The following is a 23,397-nucleotide window of genomic DNA, read 5'->3' on the forward strand; positions in this document are numbered from 1 at the left end:
CCAGGCAAGGATTTATAAGCTTTCATGGAAGGTAAAAGTTCCCGCTTTCACTCAGGAGCAGTAAACGGGAGCCACAGTGCCCCGATCAATCCCTTCACTCAGTAAAACCCTCTGGCTCCCTTTTCCCTCAGCGTGTGTGCTCTGTGTCTCCTCAGCTGCAGCATCCCAGTGCTGAGGTGAGGGAGTATGCCTGTGCCAGCATTTCGCAGCTGCTGCAGCAGGAGCAGGTGATCCCCGCCTTCGTGCAGCGGGACGTGGTGCGCTGCCTGGGGCCGCTGCTCATGGACCCCAGCCTGGCTGTGCGCGAAACCGCTGCGGGCGCTCTCAGGTGAGCACTCACTGCTGCTCTGCTCAATCCGGGATCCTGGCATGGGGGAAAGCTGGGGTTCTGCTGCTGACAGCTGTGGGCTGCAGTGCCAGCCTCTCTTGCTTTAATTCTGGTTTGAGGAACTATGCCTACATCAGCTGAGGTCTGTGAGAGAGGGGCTTTTCTTGCTCTGTGAGACTTTTATGTCAGGAGCAGGCTTTATGAAATGTATGGCTGTATGAGGAAATAGAGACTCGAGTGCAGTTTGGATGGCATTTTGTATCATGATGTTTTAGTACAGATAAGGTTTCTAATTCATGAATTGTGATGGTGTTCACAGGGGTCTTAGGATGAGGGATGAGACGAGGATCTGACTCCATGTTTCAAAATGTTGATTTATTATTTTATGATATATATTAAAACTATACTAAAAGAATAGAAGAAAGAATTTCATCAGAAGGCCAGCTAAGAATAGAAAAAGAAGGAATGAATAACAAAGGCTTGTGTCTGAGCCATCTGACTGTGATTGGCCATTAATTAGAAACAACCAGATGAGACCAATCACAGATGCACCTGTTGCATTCCTCAGCAGCAGATAATCATTGTTTGCATTTTGTTCCTGAGGCCTCTCAGCTTCTCAGGAGAAGAAATCCTAAGGAAAGGATTTTTCAGAAAATATGTCTGTGACAATGAATAAATGGACATAACGTTTTGTTTTTAACTCCAAAGCTATTCTCTTGTGATGGTGAGGTAGAAGACTAAAGCTACTGTTTAAACAAATTGAGTTTAAAACAAAAGGTACCATGTAGGGGGATAGAATATAAGAATATAAAGATAGTGCAGAAAGTAATCTTACCCCTAAGGAGCTGCAGCTGGGTCAATTAGCAGAGATTAGGATCAGGCCTGACTTTAACAGGCCACAGCTGTAACCAGTGAGAAGAAGAGTGCTATAAAAGAGTGGGGTGGCTGGGTGAGAGGGAGCTGGAGTCAGTGGCTGCTTTGTGAAGAAGGAAGAGTCAGTGCTTGGAGGATCTGCCCATGAGAAACACCAAGAAGGTATGAAAGTTATATGATAAGGAGACAACAGTATGGAACCCCTGTGATAAGGTGACAGCATACCATAACTTTTAGAGAAGAATATCAAAGGTATGGGGTTTTTGAAGCATTCTTGGAAAGTATTGTATCTCATCCAAAGCATTACTTTTTTTTGTTTTCCCTAGAAATCTGAGTGCTTGTGGAGGATTTGATGTCTGTGATGACATGGTAACAGATGACATCATGACACCCCTGGTTGCACTTCTGAAAGAGGTGTGCTTATTTTTATTTTATTTTAAACCTGGTCTAGCCGCTGAATTGTCCCGTATGCAAACACAGTTCTATTTCCGTAGCTGTTAATACAATAAGGTACTTGCACGATCTTTTGAAAGAACGTTTTGATAGGTTTAGTGATACAAAAGTTATTCCAGAGATTTCTAACCCCTGCCTTCTGGCTCCTGGCCAGCTGACCTGTGTCCATAGTGAGGTTTGCTGCCTAGGGTGATTTTTGAGTGAAAGGTCTGGAGATTTGGGTCTGTAATGTCAGTTAAGACAAGTTTATTCTGTCAGTGAGAATCAAGGTCCTTCATTTATGTTGCAGCATTATTCCAGTGATGTTATTTTGCTGAGCAATTTTGTCTCAATGGATGTAGAGCTGAGTAGTTAGTGGAGAATAACATGTACTGAATTTGTATTCTTTGTTTGGTCCAGGTGTTGCACTGCAGTTTGGATATTGCATTGATTTCTCTTACCTGCTGTCTTTGTATGAGCAACCTTGAGCAATGTCATCATTTTCTGTATGTTTCTTCCCCTTTTTAAAATATGAGTAATAGCATTACTATAGAGCATAGTAAGGTATTAGCTGAGTTAATCTTTGTGGAGAAATAACTGTTGATAGCTCCATACAGAGTAATAGCAAGAAACAGTACTTCAGGTTGTAAAATTCCCAGTATTTTTTTTTTAATTTTTTATAGAAAGTGCTTCTAAGCACTAACTGCAAAGCAACTACTGTAAGAGTCTTTCTACAAGAGAAAAGTTATCAATGGTTCAAGTTTTCATAAAGAAAGGAAGCTAGTCAGGTGTTGTAATACATGTAAGCTAGTCAGGTAATAAACACTGCATGAGAGGATCTCTCCACTCAGTGCTGATAACACTTTAAAGTTTTGCCTCTCTTTGTGGCTGATTATTTCCCAACCCTGCTTCTTTTGTTTGGTTGTAGTGCAGCACTGGACTGGATGCTAACCAGCTCTCTCCAAAGAAATGCAGAGTGAACAAAAATTATATTGAAGACATAGCCAATGAGGCTATTAATTTACTGTGGAATATATGGTAAGTACTGTGTAAACAATTAAATTGTTCCTGAAAAGGAGTGTGGTAATTGAGGCAGAAAAGAAATGGTTGTCCTGGCATGGGAAGATGCATTCATTTGCTGATTCTGATTGTGTTTCTCCTACCTTGCTTTAATAATGATGAGCCCTCATCCCATGTGAAACAGAAGTTTATCTTCCAGTATAGATTACTTGTTTTAAGTGAAGGATTCCAGAAATTGGTAAATAGTTTTAGATGAGTAACAAATTCTTTTTCTACTGGTTCTTCATCCTGAGTTCTGATCCTGTTTTCTAAACATGTTCTGTCATGGTCTGCTGTGTGGATTGTGGCTTCTTGCAGGTATTTCCCGTAGATCCGTATCACGATACAAGAAACAGAGAAAATGAAATTCTAATCAGTGGATCAGTGCTCTAGGAATATGAGGAGTTTTTATACTACTTCCTTCCTCTGCAGGTCATCCCCAAAAATTAATATTAACTGTTTGGGGCAACTATCCCTTAGTTACTGAGACACTGATAAAAATGTACTTATTATGTGAGAAAATGTAAATTGTTCTATTAGTAGTTTACATTGGAAACACCAGGTGAAGGAAGAGAAATGGCAATGCTATTAATACAGAAATTACTGTAAACATTGAAGTGGTACAAATCTGTTCCAAAACAAAGTTCTCCTTGAACTTTGTGTTGTTTCTCTTTATTTTTTCTCACATTGCACTTTGCATAGAGGATTTTATTTAGCACTGTACAGTGCCACAGTGGAACTGCCTCTGTGCCTGTTTGGCTGCTGGCTTGAGGCCTTATTTCTAAACTGGGATATTTATTTTTTAGGGATTGGAATCTAGAACAGTAGATAAACTCCTTGTTCAGCATCTTGCACAGAATACATGACCCTTTGTAACTGTCTCAGCAATGTTGTGTGTTCATATTTATTTTTGCTTTTTAGTCAGTGCTTGAGAACAGGAAGTATGATTATTAAATGTGATGTAAATCACTTCTGTAGTTTGAACTTTGTGGTAATGAATGTGAACTGCTTGTTTTGTTGCTAAGTTTGATTCTGATAAAATTAGGACTGGCATAGATGCTGAGACATAATATTTTCAAAATGAAAGTTTTGAAGACCCTTATAGCTAGTTAGCTCCTGTGCTTTTTTTAGTTTGAATTACTCTTATATCAACATATAAGTTTAAAACAGAGAGTAGCTGTGAGTACTTGAAGAAACACAAATGCTGCTGTTGGATAATGAAAGTAACTGCATTTCTGAATGGTAAGAGCAGTCATTTTTGGAGTGAGTGGGTACTGATTGAGAGGCAGCAGCCTGCTCTGCTGGCAGTGGGTTTGTGGGTGAAGTCTCCTGTGGCTGCAGGAAGCCCTGGGCTGGCTGGCAGCCCACAGCTCTGAACTGCCTTGCTCACTCCAGCAGGAGCTGTAGTGAGGCTCCCAGATAAACTCCAAACACTGTGAGGAAGCAGCTGGCACAAGCCAGCTTTCCTCAAAAGTGCCCAGGATTTTGCAGCTTCTCTTTCAGCATCTCGTGCCGAGTTAATCATAACCTCAGTAATGAAGGATAGCTCTTTGACTAATGCATAATTCTTAGGTAGCTTTTAAAAACGTGAGTAATAACAAGTATGGGATGCTTAAGATGTTGCTACAGTACTTTTTTTTCCTAGAAAAATGTTTGACTGATCTTTTCCATACATTAGTGAATGCAACAATACTGCCCTATACATATTCAATAAAGAAGGATGTCTGGAGGCTGTCTTACATTACATGAAGAAATTTGCCACGAATGTGGATCTGGCTATTTCAGTAGGTAAGTGGTAAAAAGAGAAGATAAGGCTTTAAAGATCCCTTTTTTTAAAATTATATGAATGTAACACTGATATTACATTCAATGCTTAATGGACCTGCTTTAGCATTGCTGAAGTTTGCAGTGAGTGTAAGACTGTACATTCATTTTTGAACAGCACATAAAAAGAAGTTGACGTCTGGTGTGCTTATTTTCAGTCCAAAAGAGAATGGCTTATTGGTGGTTACATGGGAAGAAAAATTTTGTGGGAAGAGGACTTTAAAGGCAGGCTGTGTTTTTTCATTCTGTGTTCATGTTTTGGTAATGAAGGGTTTAATTTGTTGAGCAGAGGAGATAGTCCTTCTAAAAAAGCCCCAAACAATTCCAATCACTTTCAGTCTGGTTTTATCAGTCTTATTGTTATTGCAGTTTCATAATGGTCATGCAGGTATGTGTGCTTCCAACATTTTTTATGTTGTCCATTGTCAGTATATAATGGATAAATTTAATTTTGAGTAGCTGAAATTAATATAACCAATTCTATGGCTGATGTGGTATCATCCTCACCTGTTTTATGTATGGGTTTGCCACAGAATGTCTTTTAATCCAAAATACAGCTTGTGAAGCACAGTGTCAGGCCATTACAACATGATGCTGCATGAAATTTTTTTCCTGTGTCAGCATTTCATTACTCCAGCTTTCAGGAGGATAGTGCTTTCTCATTAGCAGAGCAAAAGCTACAACTGTACGACTGGGTTTGTTAATTATGTTTGCTCTTGTTGTTTGCTGCAGCAAACTGCTTGCAGGCAGTGACAGAAGATAATCCAGATCTTCTTTCTTCATTTAATGCTTCTGCACAGCAAATACTGGAAGCAGTGATGTTGAGTCCAGAGAGCACCATGAAGCACATCCTTCTGAGAACACTGATAGCAGGTACAGTGCTCAGGGGGCTTCATTGCTTTGAGGTGGGGAGGCTGGGAAGGACAGAAGGCTTAGTCTTCTCTGCTGTGGTCTGCACGTGTCACTGTCAAGGTGTACAATCAAGATGGTTTGTGAGGTTATAGCTGCCTTTTGGAACTGCAAGTAGGTATTTGCAACTAGTTTTAAAATTGGCTTGAATGCTTGATTCTGAATTCAGCCCCTGCTCAATGTGATTGCCTACTTTAACTGCTCATTTAGTTTTTAACCGTTAAATGAGTCAATAATAAGTGGTACAGGAGTTGTTTTGATCTTACTAGCTGTAAATTTTTTTTTACCTCAAGTTCTCTACCTTGAATTCTTCTTGTTACCTCAAATGGTAACCAGGGTGATTTTTGATACTGGAGTGTTAAAAATTAATTTTGAGACTCCATAGAACGTGATTCTTGCTATGTGCATTTGTTATCTCAGGTACAGAGTGACACCGAGGTCACTCCATATAAATATTCTGTAAATATTTACATGCTGAAATTTACTTGAGCTTAAGATGTGGGCATAACAGTTATTACAGGTAAGTATATTAATTGTACAAAAAAAAAAAGAAATCTGTAGAGAAAAGACTTTAATATTTATAGTAAATATAAGCACTGAGTGTTTTAAGTAATGGAGGCTGTGTCCTTACAAAATGGCTATTACAGAGCTGGGAATTGAGCACTTTAATAATTGATATGATTTGGTTACCTCATATTTAGGCACTATCTGGAATATAAAGGATACCATTCCACCAGGCAGCCTGGGAAGCACAGTTAATGCAATCCTGAAGATATTTTCAGAATCATTGGCAATAGATGCTGGTGAAACAATTATTCGTATGAATGAAGCTGAGAAAAACAGGTTAAAACTTGCTGTGGAACCAGAAACTGAGGAAAACATGAGTGATACTACAGAAAACTGTGTTTTGAGTGAAGATGATAACATGGAAGAAATACCAAAAGGAAAATTCAGAACAGAAAATGATGTTTCTGATTTACTTCCAGTAAGTGGCTGGCTGGCTTTTGGACAGCTTTAGTGCAAGTGGCATTTCTTGAGAATTAAATTTGCTCTGGAACATCCAACAGAAAGATGGTAGATAACACTGCTTGGATTTGTGTTTTGGGGGTTTTTTCAAGTTTGGGTGTAGACTGAGAAGAGGAGATGGCTGGGACTGTATTTTTAACTGACAGCTTGGATACTTTAAATGGCACTTAAATGTTGTTTTCCAAAATCAAATTTGGTTCATGTTTTTAATTTTTTAGTCTGATAAGTGGGAACTGAAAGAAGTGACAGCTTTACTGACGGCTCAGCAGACTGCTCTGGAGATCATTGTTAATATGTGCTGCAGTGAAGGTTTGTAGGAGTCTCGTTCATTGCAACTGTTGTGGTGTGTTTTGTTTCTGAGTAGGTCACCTTTAGGTTGCTGTTTGCTCAGCTGGGTTTTCAAGGGCAAATGCCCATGGGCATATTGTCCCTGATACCCTCATCTGGTGGCAAAGTAGGTTTTAATTTCTATTACTAATTTATTGGTTTTTCTTCATTTAAGTGATTTATGTTGCTTATTTTTTTTGTGTGATCCTGCATGTGCAAACATTTAAGAACAAACAAAAAAACACTCATGCCAGAGAGATATTTCCTAAAGTGTTGCAGCAAAATCTTTGGTCAGTTAGAGTGAGGTCTGACTTCTGATGCAAGATGTGTGTGAATCTGATTGCAGGATGGGGGCATCAAATTTTTTAAAGCAGATAAGTCCTACAGCTTTGATTTAGTTTTGATACTACAAGTGTTGCAAAATTAGGAGTAGGGACAGCTTTTTTATGCAACTCTGGCAACAATGTAGATCTTGGCTTCCAGAGTCCTGCCTTTATGAGCCTGAGGAGGAGGAGAAAGAGGCTGTGATTTGGAGGGGAGTAGGCTATTGATATTCTGTATCTTTTATGAACTCTGAAATTCTGTTTTGATAGCTTTTCTTCTAATCTTCAGGAAAACAAATGAGAGATTATCAAATTCTATTTCATGAAGCCAACAAACAAATGAAATTAATCCCCTAAACCCTCCAAAACCTGAAAACTTTGCCTGCTATTGTAGTTTTAGCCTGATGCAGGAGTAATTGTGTAGAAAGTAACTGAGTAAAATGTTCAGGTTCTTATAAAATCCACAGTAATACTCAGTTATTCCCAATGGTAACTTTTTTTTCCTCTTACAACACAAGGAAATTCTGCACCTAGTATATGAAGCTCCTTTCATAACTGCATTTCTCATCTAATGAGCTGTAATTCATAAGCTTTCCCCTTTAATTGGAAAATCTCTTGTGGATAAGCTTCATATTCTGCCATTCACTCAGTGTAATGTAAGATTGATTGTGTTGTATTTTGCCACAGTACTTTACCCATTCGTGGGCAGACAGTCTCTAGAAATTAGGATGAATCCAGAGGCAGCTGTTCATTTAATTTTCAAATTATTTGAGGACTAAAATAGCTGTAGCCATTATGCTGAGTTCATTAAAACACTCAGCTTGCAACAGGACTGAGAGAAGTAACCAGGCTGGTGAGGGATGTGCTGTACTGAGCACTGGGCAGTGCTTGGGGGGAGCAGAGAGCTCCCCTTTGATGGGCACCTGGGCAAGAAGCCAAGAGGCTCCTGCACTGCTGTGCAGTCTGTAATTCTTGGGTCACCAGTAAGATGGGATTGCTGCTGGAAATGCCTCTGTTTCTCAGAACATTAGAAGAAACCTGGCCAGAGTTCTAGATCCCAGTTCCTGCTCTGCCCTGGTCACTTGCTGTCGACTGATGACAACTTCTGTCTTTGTTATTGCTGAATTGCATTGTCAGGTTGTATTGTTATCAGTTAGTCTTCAAGGGATGTGTTTTGCTTTCTTTGTTTTTTAAAGGTGCAAAAGTAATTTTTTAGAAGAGGTAAGAGACTGAAAGCAGGATATCTTGCTTTGTTTTCATGTTTTAGGCTATTAACACCAGCAAGTTATGGCTGTAGAATTAATTGGATATTACCATAAGATGCCTGTGTGGTCAAGTTGCTACACCTTGACATCTTTACATCCCATAAACAATAACCATCACCTTCAAATAAATTCTTTAATTTGCACACTACAAGTGAAATGCTTTCATTTGGATCTTTCTTGCTGTATTTTTAGTGAATTTACCTTCTGCCACAGAAGTGCATGTCTGTTTCTGTAGTTGCTACAGGACCTACATCTCATAAGAATCTGTGTTGTCAAACAGAATTACTCAGGAGTCAATATGATGGTGTAGTTTTTTTTGTCACAATAGTTAAATATCCTGACCTATGTACACAGAGCTTTCATCTGTTGGAAAGGAGGATCAGTCCAACCTGTAGACTTAGGACTTGGGTACACACTAGTTAAAATGTAACCAAATTTAAAGAAACTTCAACTAAATGTGAACTCTGTGGAGGTAGACAGACGAGTTCAAATATAAATGAGGGTGATTTTAGTTTGTGCTTGTCAGCCAAAGTCCCCCTTCAGCTGTGGACAGATTATTCACACAGCAGCCTGTTGGTAATAGAACTTCTACTCCTCTCACCATACCTGCCCTTAAAGATCTGCTGGTAGAATAAGTCATGTAAGTAGCCTAGTTCAGGTTTAAGATTATAAACCTAGTTTAATTTATGTGAAATGTGTTGCTTGAAATAACTATCAGAGATTATTTGGCTTTCTTTGCTGTCATCATTTTGTTTCAACTGACCTTGCTGTGGAGACAGTAACATCTTCATCTAGCCCAGTTACTGCCCAGGCAGAGGACATCTGTCTGTGGCTTCAGTATTGCCAGAGGAAACAATTGCCTTCAACTGACTGCAATTAGTAAACAAGTTAAGTTAAACTGGTGTATTTGCATGCTTGAATTAACCTCAGAAAATGAAGTGGTACAATCCAAGTTAAAATCTTAATGAAATGTTTCTTCTGTAACTTTTTTGGATATTTTTAAACAACACATTGTTAATATCAGTGATTAACGTGCCCACATGTGAAGAACCTCTCTCATAAGAATATTTGTGTCTCAATGAGTGTAAAATATTTTTAATAAGATATTTAGAACTGTCGCTTAATGGTGCTTGGTTTGTGAGGAGTTTGTTAGAGCCCAAGAACTTAAAGACTCCTAAACCAAGAAGTTTGGAGGAGCCAGTTTCAGTTGGGAAATGAGATACCTGTTGCATGAAGGCTGTTACATTTACAAATCTGTTTTGTGTTCTCAGATCCCTCTGATGATGAGTGGGAAGAACTCTCCAGCAGTGATGAGAGTGACTTGTTTATGGAAAACTCATACAATGAGGGGAGTGGGCTGCTGCTGTCACCCCTGTGCCTCTCTGATGAAGTTAACTCAGCATTTCTGAACAACCTCATTCCAAAGAAGGTATTGTCTTCTGTATTATTCCCAGCACATGTTACAGTCTTGCCCTTGTTTCTGCTTTGTATCCCAGGTTAGGCAAACAAATTACTCCAATCCACCTGGAGAAGGGAGTATTTTTTTAAGTGAGTTTGGCCTCACTTTTTTGGCCTAGAGATGGTGCATCGTTGCATGACCTAAATAATTTACTCATGTAAGTGAGAATAGAAGGGTCATGTGTTTCAGAAATCTGGTAGGTCTTTTTAAAAATTTTTCCCCCCAAAATACAAAGGTTGTTATTCCTTGATTTGGACATGAAAAAGATTACCCACAGAAAGAAAAGAAACTTGGCTGAAGCATGACAGCCAGATTTCTGTATTAGCTAAATGAGGTGGAAGTAACATTAATGAATGGCAACAGTCAGCACTGAAAAAGTGCAAGTTCCTCTCCCCCTGTTTTATACAAAGTGTCTGAAATACAGTACTTGGCACTGACAGGAAATCAGATGTTTTTGTTTCAGAGTTGTTTTGCTCATTTTTATTTGGGGTTGTAAAGGTGAAGTTTGTTATTTGAATCAGTCACTGTTAGCTCAGCAGCATTGTAGAATTCTGAGCTAAGACATCAAGGTGTGAGATGAAAACTTTGAAGGGTTTTTGTACTTAATAGCCAGAGTTTCATGGCAAGGCCTTCCAGAATTGCAGCTGTCTGAAAATCCTATAGCAGAATCTATAAGAAGAAAGAGCTAAAGAAGAAAGAAAAGCAGAGACCTAGAAAATCACCTGTTGTTAGTACAGTTCAACACTTTAAATACTCTATGCTAAACTCAGTGTATAATTGCACCATTTAAGTGATAGAGGAAAATTCTGGCATTTTTAGAAGCAAGGTATTTGCTATCTGGAAAACTTTGAAATATGTAGTTAAAAGTATCTATTTGACATTAAGCTAAAATTTCAGTCTTCCCTCTGAACACACTATAAAAAAAAGAAAATGAAAAAAGGGCTTTATTGCTAAACCTTTCTTTTTCCCCTCCTCAGATTCTTGAAAAAACTGCTTTTCCGAACAGTGTTGCTGTAGACATCTGTATGCACAATCCATCTTGGAAACCATTAATTAAAAAGTAGGCATTTCATTGTCTCTCTTACTATCTTTCATGTAATTCAGTTGTTTTAGAACGCTTAGAAGGATTGCCCATCTTTGGGCTGCTCTTGAGATCTGGAAACTGGTAGATCTGATAGATGATTTTGAATAAAGAGATACAAATGTTTTTGTGAACTGCATACTGCATCGCAGCCTTATTAAATTCAAGATTCCTCTTTATATTTCAACAGGTGTGTTCAAAAATACCTGCTCAGTGTGTTTTTTGTTTGTTTCAGACTGAATGCAGTGCAGTGTAGAGCTTTAACGTGTCTTCAGAGCATTTTGTTGGTGTCAGATGTGGATTGTCTTGGGGGAGCTTCAGCACTTCAGTCCCTTGCACAGCATCTCTCACAGCTGATCTTTTCTAAAACAGGTAAGATGTTTGGTAAAGGGGAATTGCTGATCGTCTAGATATAAGGTAGCCATGTTCCCATGCTATATTTATTACTAACTTTATCCCTCTAGTCCTGCAAGATAAGGATACTGAATGTTGGCAATGTCCTGACAGGACAGTGTATCCTGTTGGGATGTGTTTATCCAAACTGCACCCTGAGCAGGTCTGCTTGTAGTGCAAGAACCTGCTTCATGTTTGGGTCTGCACAGAAAGTCTCTGAGTGGATTAACACTGCCTTGTTGACCAGAACTGTTTGCTGGATCATATTTGTGGTAATAACAGTTTTTCAGCCATCAGACAAGCATGAAGACGATGGGACATTTTCTTTTTAAATGCCCTAACTAGCCTGAGGAGATGTGAAAACAATACATGTCTAGCACAGTCTTTCACATCATTTTTTCCTAGTAATCTTAACAAATTATGGCAAAATCAATTGATGCAAAAATTTCAAGAATGTCCATGCTTATTACAGCAGAAAAGAGAGCAGCTACCTTGTCCCCAGGACATGCTTTATGCTTATGATGGCTTAGCTTCATTGGAATTATATTTGTAGTAAGAAAGTGTGCAAAGTTTTTACAACTAAGTGTTAAAATTGCTCATCTCCCTGTTCTGGTTGTGAATTCAATTTCAACAGAGAAGATAATAAATGTAATTCTTCTAAAAATACTATATCTATCTATCTATATATATATATATAAAGATCTGTATTTAGACAGTGGAGTGGGCTGCTCAGGGAGGCTGTGGAGTCACCATCCCTGGAGATGTTTAAGGACAGACTGGACGTGGCACTCACTACCAGGTTCTGGTCAGTCACAGGCTGGACTGATCTCAGGGCTTTCCCAGCCTCACAGATTCTGTGATACTTCCTGATGAATACTAGAATGTCTTCACTGTGATTCCTCCAGAGTGCATTATTTCATAGACATGCTGTGGAGGTCTCCCCACACGCCTGCTGGTGGTACAGTGTTACTGCATCGTGTCTACAGCAGGCAGCATTTCCAGCTGCTTTCTGGGATCATGAACGTGAGAGCAGCATCATTTCCATAATTATTTCCATAATCCTGTTAGATGATTTATGCTATGATCTCTCTGTTACTGACATGAGAGAAGCTGAACCAAGATTAGGGGGAAAAAAAGGTTTAAGAAAAGCCCACCTGTTTCCAAACTGAGGATGTGGGTCCCTGACAGGCTGTGTTCTTCAGACTATTCTGATAATCTTTGTTTTAAGGTCAGTGGTGATGGGTTTCCAAAAAATAAGAGAGATTCTTAGAGCCTGGAAAAGCTGCCAATTCTCCAGACTGTCAGAAAACATTTTCCCTAAGACAGTTCTGTTGAAGTCTGGCATATGTGTGGCTTTGTCATTTCTCATCTCTTAGAAGCTGAAGAAATTTAGTTTCCTTCCCTTCCTTCAAGTGTCTATTTGTAGCCATAGACATAGCTTATGTAGTGCTCTGCTCTGGTGTATAAAATGACACTGCATTAGTGCTTGAAAATGCATCTGCCTGTAAAACACATTTTTTTCTCAATGTTTTTAAAGACATGTGATGAGTCTATGGGAACATTATTACTGAGTGCAGTGTGTGGAACACTAAAATGCAGAAATGAAAATATCTATGAAAACATATCCAAGGAAGTTCACATAAAATACGTCTCATGCTTGAAGAGAGGACTCCCAAATTTTGGGTCTATATGTTATGCTTTGTTATAGAAAGCTCTCAGATGAAGCTGGAGAAGTTGCTATCTGAAGACAGCTAAGGATGCTAAAATTAATTAATTGGCATAGGCCCATTTTTTCATGTTTAAATGCTGTGTAATGAAAACTGCCAGATAGAGCTGATAACATACCAACATGTGGTTAGAAGGAATTCTGTGGTTTACAGAGTGAAAGAGAGGCATAAAGATCTGCTTGTTTACATGAGCAGGGAGGAGTGCACATAAATCAGGAAGTTCTGCATCTGGAGTGGTCCAGAAAATAAACCCATTAGAGGAAAATGAAAAGCCTCAAGAAATGCAGAACACAGATTGGAGGTGATGGCTGCTACTGATGAGTTTGTAGTTAAACAAGAATAATGCAGTGTTTGAGTCATACATTCCTGGAATGTTATTAAACCACCGGAAAACATGCTCTTTATATGAATTGGAAAGAGTCCAGCACTCTCTCTGGGTGTCTGAAAAGCTTGCTTAAGAAGGCAGAAGAAAGGAGGTGAAGTCTGCAGTCAGCTCCTGCAGTTTCCTCAGTTCCTGTATGTTCCTCCATGTGATAGCAGTTTTCAGCTGCTGCTCTGGTGAAGTGGCTGGCACTGTCCCTTAGGTGACACAGTGTCTCAGCCAGGGATGTGCCTGGAAAGGAGGCCCAGCTGTGTTCCAGCCTCAATGCTGAATTCAAACAAATCACTATGGTTACAACCTACAGAGACCAGTCTCTGAAAATGTAGCTTTTCCTGTTGTGGTAGTACCTGGAGGAACAATTAGGGATTAAGGAATTTGTATTTCTTTGCCTCCTGTGTCCCTCACATTACTGTTTAACTTCTGCTCTGGGTTCTATTCTTTGATAGAACTCCCTACAGACACAGAATTCCTGGAAGCTGTAACCAGTGCTTTGAGGGCTCTCCTACAAACAATGGCATCAAAGAACATCTCCCAGGTAAAAGCTTTCAAACTCAAATGCTCTGGTAGGTTCAAATTCCTGTGAGATTAGACTGGAAAGTTTTTGAAACAAAACAATATAATTTTAGTTCAAAATTTCAGCAGTTGTGAACACTGGAAGAGCAGATTAGTAACATTAACTGTGTTTTTCATGGACCTTATGGGAATATTTTTTTATATATCTCCTCCTCAGCGTGTAAACAGATGAAAGATATTTCAAAACCAGACTAGCAATAAGCCACAGATATCTTTAGAAGATAGTTATAATGACAAATATTCAGAAATTTAGCACCTAGAAATGTGGCTTCTTTATTTCCCGATGTCACCTAGCTGGTGGTCCTTGAATCTCGGTTGGATATGAATTAGTGAGTTGAATACAGGAATGAAGCACAATGATTTATTATACAAGACACAGTACTAGATAGTCTGCTAGTCCTTTCTGGCCTTAAACTGAAAACTGAGCTTTTATGCTGTAAGTTGTAATGAGTTTGAAGCAGCTATTGGGCTAGGTAAATTTGTGAGAATCTCAAAAACCTTTCCTTCAACTTCATCTCAGCCTTGGATATGTTCTGGAGGAACCAAGTTGAAAGGGAATTGAAATTTCTTGGTAATTGCATTTTCAGAATTCTTCAAGTTTTCATAATCTAGGACTCTGTGAAGAATTTGTCTGTGTTCTGTAAAAGTATAGTGTCTAAATGTCATATTTCAAAATTCCCATGAAAATGTAACTGTGTGTGTCTTCCTTCTTTACCTCCTTTCCCCTGCTGACCAGTGCATGACTCCTGAGCAGCTGTTGGCTTTGTGCGAGGCTGGTATTCAAAGCAGCAATGCCAGTGTTAGAGTGAACGTGGTGAGCATCCTTGGAATTTCTGGCAGTGTCCTGGCAAAAGGACAAGATACAGCTGAAACACTGAAGGTGAAAAAGCAAACTTTGCATTGCAGGCTTAAAAGAATTTTGATGTTTCTTTCAATTTTCTTTATCATTGCTGGAAAAATCAATTCTTCTTTCTTATTACAGATGATTGGAAAATTTCTTCTTGAGGTTGCTATGAAGGAATCTTCTCTTGTGGTAGCAGGGGAAGCCTTGGATGCACTTTTTGATGTATTTGCAGATGGTGAAGAAGCAGAAAGGGCAGCGTTACAGATCAAGTTGCTTTCAACACTGAAGGAATTTCAGCCAGTGTTCAGAATGAGGGTAGGCATCAAGGGCAGCCTGCTCAGGGTCTCAGCACACAATGTGGGTAGAAGGTTGAATTTTGGGCTCCTATAAGATGACAGAAAAAAAGAGTTTAATTTTCTGATACTCGACTTTAGAAAAAAGCAAATACCTTAAAATTCATGGATGTGTCAAGGTAACAGTGCAGCACCTGCATTGCAACATCTGAATTACACCATCAGTATTACTGATGTCCAAATCACTGTATTATTCTGAAACAGTTGTACAAAAATCCTGCAGATGTCTCTGGAGGTGGAAGAATAAGTCCTTTCTGAAGTTACATTGACATCTTTGGTTTTTAACTTGCAGTAGCAGTTGGATGTTTTTGTTCCATTCTGGGTTAATTAAAACAGTTAATTTATCCTGTATTTTCAAGAATAACAAGGCTGGCATTCTAAACTATGATTTTAGATACATCTTAGACTTAAACAGAGACTGACCTTCCACACATTGTTTCTTTGGTCAGATGCAGCCTGAGGAGTGACTTCCATAGTCCAAAAGCTAAGCACTGTACACACAAAGTACATACCTGATGGTGCTTCAGGTGTTGGCTTAAATGTGCAAGCTTTTCCATATAAAAAGCCACAGAAAAGAAGTGTATGTCTCAGATTTTTGGATGAAACAATGTGCCATTAGTCTAGCTTTAGGCAGCAGTGCATTATAGTAGATTGACTTGCAGAAATAATTGCTGAGCTCCACATGTGTACACAGGAACACCTTGGAGTTCTCACAGAACACCTGTGCACAGAATTACAGTAAACTTGAGGTGATCTGATGGGAGAAACTCCTCCATCAGTAAACCATGTGTTCTTTTGATTTTACAGATACGAAAAGAAGGCAAAGGACAATATAGTACTGATCAGCTGTGTGTTCTTGACAATGTGAAGATGAATTTGAGAAGATTCATTGCATATCAGGAGACACTAGGGAAAACCCCAACTTGAAACACCGAGGAACTTTTAAGGTTTTCCTTATTGAGTAATGTTTTCAAAAAATATAACTGTTTTGAACTTCCAAACTTTACTGAGCAGAGCAGTTTTGCTTTGATGTTAATGCTACATTTTATAACATTCAGTATTTTTATGCTTTTGGGTTGATGCAATATGAAAGACATATCAGCATAAAAGACCCTGTAGCATACCCTGAGGTTGTTGGAGTGGTAAGAAGGTGCTCTTCAGGTCCTGAGGTCTGTACATAGCACCACTGTCATTGCCTGGATATCTTCATTTACCCTGGCAGAAAACAACGCTTGTGTGAAAAAGTAATTCTGAAAATATTCTCAGTCATGTAACAGATTGGAAAAAAATCAAAAAGTAAAAGCTCAAGGTCTGTTTCAGGGAATGGAGCAGTGGGAGAATGTTCATATTTGCAATTTGCTCTTACCTGTTCCTAGAATTGCACAGGCACTTATGGCAGACATCCCAAAAGAAGTGTGTGACAAATGTGTAGATCCCAGTCAGCATTTGGATCTGTTATTTCATGAGGTTCATCAGGAGAAAATTTGCAGATTCATTTATAATAAATTCAGTATGATAGCTTTTTGCTGTGAAAATCAGTGTAAGCAGATCATACACTTAGACACAGCACCCTGTCTTTATTTTGATTGGTACTTCTGAAAATCAAGTCTCCTATTTCACAGTCTTCCTTTTAATTTTACATCAGTACAAGTTTGAATTCTGGGAAATAGTAAACCTAACCATTTTTTATAATGAAGTATTACCTGAAGTAAATTTATATTTGCTTAAAATACCTTTTGCAAATATTTGTGATAGAGATTTTTAAGCTGTAAAATACAGAAAATATTTTTTAAAAATATCATTGCTTCAGGCAAATTGTATGATATTTTCCATATATCAAAAGGTTTGATTTTGTTTCTGTGAATGAGGTGTCCTCATACACATTTTTCAAGAAAAAAACCTCAGAACTAAACACAAAAGCATCTTGTTTTACTGGTTTTTGAAATGGGAGGTTTTTTTCTCCTCTCTCAATGTGCTGCCTTAGCTCAGGCATCCAGTTTTTGGCAATTTTTTTCCCAGGTTAAAAGCATGGAACTTAAAAAGACCAAATTTGCTTGGTTTGTTAGATTTCAGTCTCTAAGACTGGGAAATAAACTTGAGAACTGACTGGTAACTTGCAAATGCCTGAGTTTCTGAAACCCTGACAAGGTGTTTCATTGGTTGCAAGAGGAAGGAAAGATGAGTTTAAGCAGCTGTACTGCCTGAAGTGCTGTTACTTGACTGGAGTCAGATGAAATGTGTGATGCCTGCCACTCAAAGGAGTGAGAGGTGGCATTGGGAGGGCTCAAGGGCCAATGGGGCTGGACTAGAGAAAAGCAGAAGTCAAGAGCATGAGGCAGTTGAAAGGTTATTCAGGCAGGCAGTGAATAGGTCTGCAGTGTAACAGCTGAGGAAAGGTGGATTATGGCATAATGCCCTACAGTGTGGATTTTAATTAATCCTGGTGTTAGTTATTCTTGCTGTACACTGAGGATAGTGTCCTGTTAGCCTGATGAAAGGTACTAGTATTTGTTTGGGGCACTTAAAGGACTTCCATGTGAAAAGTTCTGCTCTCATTTTTTGGGTACTGCATTAAATTGCAAAGTTCTAGATTGGAAGGGATCTCTGGAGGTCTCTTAGTGTAGTCCTCTGATCAGAGCAGGGCTGACTTGGGAGATGGGTTGTGCTATGCCTTGAGCACCTCCCAGAATGGAAATTCTACAGCACTCGACAGCCTTTCCCAGGGCTTGACTTCTCTCACTGGAAACACATTTTTTTCCCTTTTCCCCTTGTGCCTTGTAGGACTTTCCCCTGCTGCAAAATGTGCCTCTTGTCCTTTGACTGCACACGACCAAGAAGAGCCTGGCTCCATCTCCTAACCCCCACTTGGCAGCTGAAAACAGCAATTGTATTTCCCTCTTCTCCAAGCCAAATAAACCCAGCTCTCCCAGCTGTTCCTTGTACACCCTCTCACCCTCCAGCCATCCTAGTGGCCTTCTGCTTGACCTGCTCTGCTGTGTCTTGTCCTGAGGCCCAAAACTGGACACACTACTCCAGATGTGATCTCCTAGGTGCTCAGTAGAGGCAAGTGATTGGTTTTCGTGTCCTGCTGGCCATGCTTCTGCCAGCACAGCCTGTTTATTGTTAGCTGTTGTCACTGCAAGGGTGCCCTGCTGGCTTCAGCTTACTGTCCACCAGGACCCTTTGGTCCTTCTCTCCAAAGCTGTCCTTTGGTCATTCAGTAAAGAGCACTGTCCCAAATGTAGGAATTTACATTTTACAAGTGTAGCAGCCAGAATCTGTTTCGTGGGGACCATTAGAAAACCAAAGTATGTTATTTTTTGTTTTGGGTTTTTCTTTTAGGTTGATGATCACAAAAAACATTTCATCTGCAAATACAAATCTGGAAGTTGCAGATAAATGTGCAGAAGATAAGGCATCCACTAGAAACATGGTTTTCTTAATATAATCAGTTAGACCCTTTTTTTTTTTTCCTTCAAGTGAAAAAACAGACTGACATTTAGATCTTAAACTATTCTGGCAATAGGGAGGCACAGATTCTTTTTTTGCTATGCACTGAGTAGCTGAATGTCTTGAAAAATATTTTCACAATTACATTGGTGCCTAGTACAAACCATATCACTTAAAGAGGAATATTAATCCATCTATGGAAGACAAAGCAAGTTATGCGTGATTTAAAGAAGCATCAAATCAGGGACTAAAACCAGATGAGATACACTGGCACAAAAGAGCTAAGCTACAAGATTGGGGCTACAAAAGTTGTTCTGACACAACTAAGGAAAATCAAGGCAGCAGCAGAAGTGATTAGAATATGCAAATTAAATGTTTTGGGGGCTCTTTGAACACTGGTTTATTTAATAGGTCTAGGGTAAGCTTCAGACAAAGACAAGATCCTTTACAGCCTGCAGAGGGGAAGATGGATCTTGATGGCAGAAATTGGATGGATATAGACAGTGTGTAGCATAAGTAAATAGATACTAAATATATGTAAGTGATCTTCATCAGTTAATCTAATCACACAGATAAGACTGGTATCAAAACAGGTATCTGAATTGGGTTGCTTATTCTGGTCCCTAAGGCATCATCTGTCTGCTTCAGTTAAAAACCACAGTCCTTGGAAAGTATGGATTGCTGCTCTGCTTGTGGCCCTGCCTGATGCTGAGCACAGCAGACTGGCTCTGAGCTGAAATACCAAAATAGGTGCTGAGCTTACCTTGCTCTGGGATCAAGTAGAGGGTGAAGGAGGCTAACTCCCAGCTGTAGAAATTAAGAATTATCACTTGTGTGGTTTTATTCTTGCTTTGTATGAAAAGAAACAAGTGACAAGATTTAAATGTGTATTTGTTGTTTATACATCATGCCTTGACGTTCAGAAGCAGAAGATGGCTGTATACCACAGTCAAGTCAATAGTTTAACTTTTTGGGGGTTATGGTGTGTGTTGAAGGTAATTTTTTGCACAATATGTAGTCTTTGTTTTAAGATTGTCTTCCTAGAGAAACAGGAATAACTTCAACCAGTAGTACTTGGCTTGGTTTGATGTTTGCATTTTGAGAGACAAATACGAAAAAAAATGAGAGCACAGTAAAATTACAAAATGAGAACTGTGTTGGAGAACTAATGAGTTTAAAATTAGTTTGCAGTTTAAATATTATAAATTAAATTCATATTTTGTAGAATATTAACATAAAACAACCAACCAAAAATGTCCATAAACTCAAGTTCTGTTTCCTTAGTGAGGGATTTTCAATAAAAATATTCCTGAGGATTGGATGGAAACATCTAGCCTTACATTTACTGTTGCAAATTCCATTTCAGGCAATGGTAGTGGTAATTGAAAATAATGTAATTGTTCCTTTCTGGCACAAGTGACTGGAGCAAACAATCTATATATTGTTTGTTCTGGACAAGCTGTTAAGATATATAACTTTAGGATCATTGGCAAAATCTGAGGTCTCTGACAGACAACAAATGAAGGAACTTGCAGTTTTTCCACCAGGACTGACACATGGTGAGCCTTTCTATTTGAAGAAGCTTTTATTTGAGTGGTGGGGTTTTTTCAGTCTAATTTTCAGATAATTTAAAACTGTTATTTTTTGTACCTTCTGGGAAGAAATTGAAGCCATTGAAGTAAATTCACTTAAATTTCATTTTGTTTCTGTATAATTTTTGTAAGTTTCTTTTCCCTGTGAGAGGCATTTTGTCAAACATACAGATGTAATTCAGTGACCACATAAAGCCTAATTTGAGGCTTGCACACATGAGCATATAGGAACATGTTTTTTTCTTTTGAATCTGGGTGTCAGGAGCTCCTGGCACTACTATTACATTATGGGTTTTAATCAGGCTGTTTGGGAACTGCAGTAAGATCCCATGGTAATAATCTGTATGCTGTTGGATTGTGGCTGCTGTGTGTTCTGAGCACAGCGAGGTCCTGATGCAGCCCTGGCGTTGTGAGGTGCTCACATAAATCCCTGCACCATGTTGAAAGATGTGTTGGGCTTTCAGTAAAACTTCTGAAAAGTTTTATGTTCCTGCTATGATAACAATCCCATTTAGAATTGTTTTCTCTCTCCTCTGACGTGAATTTTTTTTCAACTTTTAAGGAATATTGCATTAGCCTCTTCCCTCCTCTCTGCCCCTTCAAATGGAGAGTGAAAAGCACTTCCAGAACTTCATGGAAGAATGGCTGATTCAGTTAGTAAATGCATGATGTTTCCAGATAACCCTTCCTGGGAAGTTCGCTTTCTAGTAAATAAGAGAGTTAAAATTCAAATAAGTGATCAAAAAAACCCAATTTGACCATATTAAAGTGTGGGTTTTGTTTTTTATGCCCCCCATGGCATACTTGCTAATCTAAAGCATTTGTATTACTACACCACCTGTATTGTGTCTTGGCTATATTTGCTTGGGACTAGGGTTGTTACTGAGGAATCCTGTAAATTAATAAACCTCAGTCCTATAACAAACTTGTTGACATTTATGTGCTATGAGTGTCGACCAAATCACAGATTTTTGCAGAATTAGCTTTATTAAAAAGAAAAAGAAACAAATCAGTTATTTTTCCTGTTGCTGTTACCTTCTTAAGGGTAATGTAAAATCATTTGACTTTGTTGCATCTTTAAAAAGGTTTGTTAATGCAAACTTTTTAATTTGAATTTTTGATGTGCAGGGAATATTGTTTAGACTCTTCTTGTTACCTTTTTCTGCTATGCTTGTAATTATCAGAATAACTGAAGAATGTGGGGTGTGGAAAATAAGGTTATTCTTAGTGGTTATTTCCCAATTCCAAGACGTGTTCAAGTCCCACCAGTTTCCATTCGGCTTTCACTAGTAGCTTTAGGTGCAGGTCCTAATTCTCAAAGCAATTAAGTTTGTCAACTTTAACCCCCAACTTTCACCCTCTTGCTGTGGTTCATTTTCTCTTGGGCTATGCAGATCAGACATGCTGTGACATAACAGAGGAGTGCTGAGGACAGTGTGTTCTGCTCTGGGATGGTGGGGAGATGCCAGAACTTCAGACTTTGGCTGTCATCAGGAAATGGTGCTAAGTCTTCCTTGCAAACTGTTCACTTCGCGGAATGCTTGAAATTGGAATGCGACTTTTTAATTCTAAACCCTCCACCTCCAGCTTCCTAAAGAGAAATCATCTCCCAGGCAATTCTGCAAGTGGGGGAAGCACCAGGCCCTTCGTGCAAAACGCTGGAAACTTTGTAGCTGATATTAAAGATGTTTTAAAGCTGTAGTATGAAAACACTAAAAATAAAACCGAGTCTGACAAGAACTGGTACTACTCACTGTTGCTGTTTGGGGTATTGTGTATGTGATGTATTTTTCCATCTACAAAAAAGGCTGCACCTAGGCTGCCTTTGCCCCTCTGGTGCGGAATGAAAGGCAGGAAGACCCTGAACTACCCCTTCGCGTCCGCACAAGAGTTTTGGGGTGGGGAGGGCAGCGGCAGCTCTCGGTGTGCCCACATGGGAACGCTGCTCCGGGTGTGCCCACATGGGAACGCTGCTCCGGGAGTGCCCGAGCCGCAGCCCGGAGCCGCGGCCGCCCGCGGGGCCGGAACGAGCGCTCGGCCCTGGGAGCGCGGCTGTTGCCCCGTGGGGCGCGGGGCCGCTGCGCGGCGGCCGTGCCGGGACAGGAGCCGGCGGCCCCGGGCCCCGCTCCGCGGCCCGGCCCGGCCCGGGGGCAGCGCGGGGGCGCCGGGGGAGCGGCCGGGGCGCCGCCGCCCCCCGTGCTGCGCGCGGCCCGCGTGCCGGCGGCTCTCCCGGCCCGGCCCCGCCTCGCCGCGCTCGCCAGGAGGGGCGGGGGCTGTGGAGCGACGGCGGCAGCAGCGAGCAGGCAGGCGCGGAGCTGCCCTTCCATAGGAGCCGCCATTAGCGCTGGGACCCGCTGACAGGGTCTCGGCGGCGGCGGCCGGCGCGGCGCGGGGAGCGGATCAGCCGGGGTGGGTCCCCGTTTGATGGATCCCCGGATAGCCTGGTTCCAGCCAGAGCAGCTCGGCCCCTCGAACCGCCTGTGGATGCAGATCTGGGAGACCACGCAGGGGGTCCGCAACCTCTACTTCCAGCAGCAGCAGCAGCAGCAGGAGCAGCAGCTGCAACAGCAGCAGCAGCAGCAGCAGCAGAGCGCCCCCGCCGCGGCCGGCCCGGCCTCCCCGCCCGGCATGTACCGCGCCCCCCGCGCCGACCCCCCGCCCGACTTCCTGCCGCTCGAGAGCGCCAACAACCCGCACAGCCGCGGCCACCGCCAGGCCTCGCCGCCCCCGGGGGCCGCCGCCTGGGCCCGGCCCGCGCGGGGGGCGCCGCCCGCCGCCGCCGCCGCCGCCAGCAACAAGAGGAAGCGCGACAACAAGGCCAGCACCTTCGGGCTCAACTACAGCCTGCTGCTGGGCCGCGCCCCCGCCCCGGCCGACGAGCCGGCCGCCCGCGCCCAGCCCGGCCTGGCCGAGCCGCTCTACACCGGCACCCCCTGGAAGAAGAGGAACTACAGCCAGGGAGTCGTGGGGTGAGCGTCCGCGGGGCGGGCCAGGGGGGCGCCGGACCCGACCGCGCTCGGCCTCCGGAGAAGAAGGAGGAGGAGGAGGCGGGGGCCGAGGTCCTTCCCCGCCCCGGGGCCGCACGCCGGGGCCGGGCAGCGGCCGCCGAGGGGCCGCTGGGCCGCGGCACCCGGGGCGCGGCGCGGGCCCGGCGGGTGGCGCAGGGAGCCGGGCCGG

General features: G+C 41.2%; 2 protein-coding genes across 4 annotated transcripts in view; both read left to right on the plus strand.

The window, feature by feature from the left end:
• The first annotated feature begins 194 nt into the window (after positions 1–194).
• HEATR3 (HEAT repeat containing 3) lies at positions 195–21,960 on the plus strand. 3 transcript variants are annotated; one of them, XM_063167751.1, is made up of 15 exons: positions 195–328; positions 1,528–1,615; positions 2,562–2,671; positions 4,371–4,480; positions 5,249–5,389; positions 6,127–6,410; positions 6,670–6,760; positions 9,638–9,795; positions 10,803–10,885; positions 11,142–11,278; positions 13,855–13,943; positions 14,718–14,861; positions 14,964–15,140; positions 15,986–16,125; positions 17,960–21,960. In XM_063167751.1, exons 1-14 carry the CDS (start codon positions 282–284, stop codon positions 16,103–16,105), a joined length of 1,779 nt encoding a protein of 592 aa, XP_063023821.1. In that variant the 5' UTR covers positions 195–281; the 3' UTR covers positions 16,106–16,125; positions 17,960–21,960. The 3 variants fall into 3 exon arrangements, with proteins under 3 accessions (XP_063023821.1, XP_063023822.1, XP_063023820.1); XM_063167752.1 differs by having other exon boundaries at positions 21,615–21,960; XM_063167750.1 differs by having other exon boundaries at positions 15,986–21,960.
• A 607-nt stretch (positions 21,961–22,567) lies between these two features.
• The window catches only part of TENT4B (terminal nucleotidyltransferase 4B), a 40,977-nt gene continuing 40,147 nt past the window's right edge, over positions 22,568–23,397 (plus strand). The window contains exon 1 of the mRNA XM_063167754.1: positions 22,568–23,189. Within this exon, the coding sequence (XP_063023824.1) occupies positions 22,645–23,189 (545 nt within the window). The 5' untranslated portion in view covers positions 22,568–22,644. The remainder of the gene's footprint in view (positions 23,190–23,397) is intronic.

This window comes from Melospiza melodia, chromosome 13, assembly GCF_035770615.1.
Source record: "Melospiza melodia melodia isolate bMelMel2 chromosome 13, bMelMel2.pri, whole genome shotgun sequence".
NCBI lineage: Eukaryota > Metazoa > Chordata > Aves > Passeriformes > Passerellidae > Melospiza > Melospiza melodia.